The 572-nt window shown below is 37.6% G+C and overlaps 1 protein-coding gene across 1 annotated transcript in view; it reads right to left on the bottom strand.

Annotated features, from left to right (window-relative positions):
• The window catches only part of LOC119283769 (myosin-14-like), a 15,234-nt gene that overhangs the window by 4,261 nt on the left and 10,401 nt on the right, over positions 1 to 572 (bottom strand). Inside the window, exons 24-25 of the mRNA XM_037563180.1 lie at positions 242 to 381; positions 28 to 130 (exon numbers count right to left, since the gene is read on the bottom strand). Of these exons, the coding sequence (XP_037419077.1) occupies positions 28 to 130; positions 242 to 381 (243 nt within the window). The remainder of the gene's footprint in view (positions 1 to 27; positions 131 to 241; positions 382 to 572) is intronic.

Genomic DNA, 572 nt, shown 5'->3' with positions numbered 1-572 from the left:
AGAGAGAGAGAGAGAGAGAGAGATTACAGATTTTTTATGCATGTTAAGCAAAGGATCAGGTCTTGGTCTCGCAGCATGTTGTCGGAGATTAATGATCTCTGCTTCTGCACTAGCCAACTTCTCTCGAAGGCTGGTCATGGAAATAATTGCAATCGTTTAACATAAGATGGCTTGGTTAATAAAGGATAGAAGCATTTACCAGCATCACGAGTTTATATCAAATACAACATGAAAGAAGAACCTTAGAAATGCATTCTTTAGTTGATTTAGCTGTGACTCTGCCTCTGTAGCTTTCTTCATAGACTCTTCTCTGACTTGGTCTTGTTCTTGAAACCTCTCTTCCGTTTCCTCTATTTTTGTCTCAAGAGAGCTCACCAGTGTCTGCAAGTCAAAAGTTTATCACTCCATTACTCCACTAGGGGTACAAAAAATAATAATTGGATAGCAAGTGTATTCATGCTATGCACACCCTCCTATGATTAGCCATTTAATAGCAAATGATTTAACCAATGAATACTTCTATTTGAACATCGAAGCTACCAGACTAATCAAAATCTAAGATGTTCAATAAC

This window comes from Triticum dicoccoides, chromosome 4A, assembly GCF_002162155.2.
Source record: "Triticum dicoccoides isolate Atlit2015 ecotype Zavitan chromosome 4A, WEW_v2.0, whole genome shotgun sequence".
Taxonomy (NCBI): Eukaryota; Viridiplantae; Streptophyta; class Magnoliopsida; order Poales; family Poaceae; genus Triticum; species Triticum dicoccoides.
Note: the sequence above shows the minus strand (reverse complement) of the source record. Positions and strands in the feature narration are given on the sequence as shown.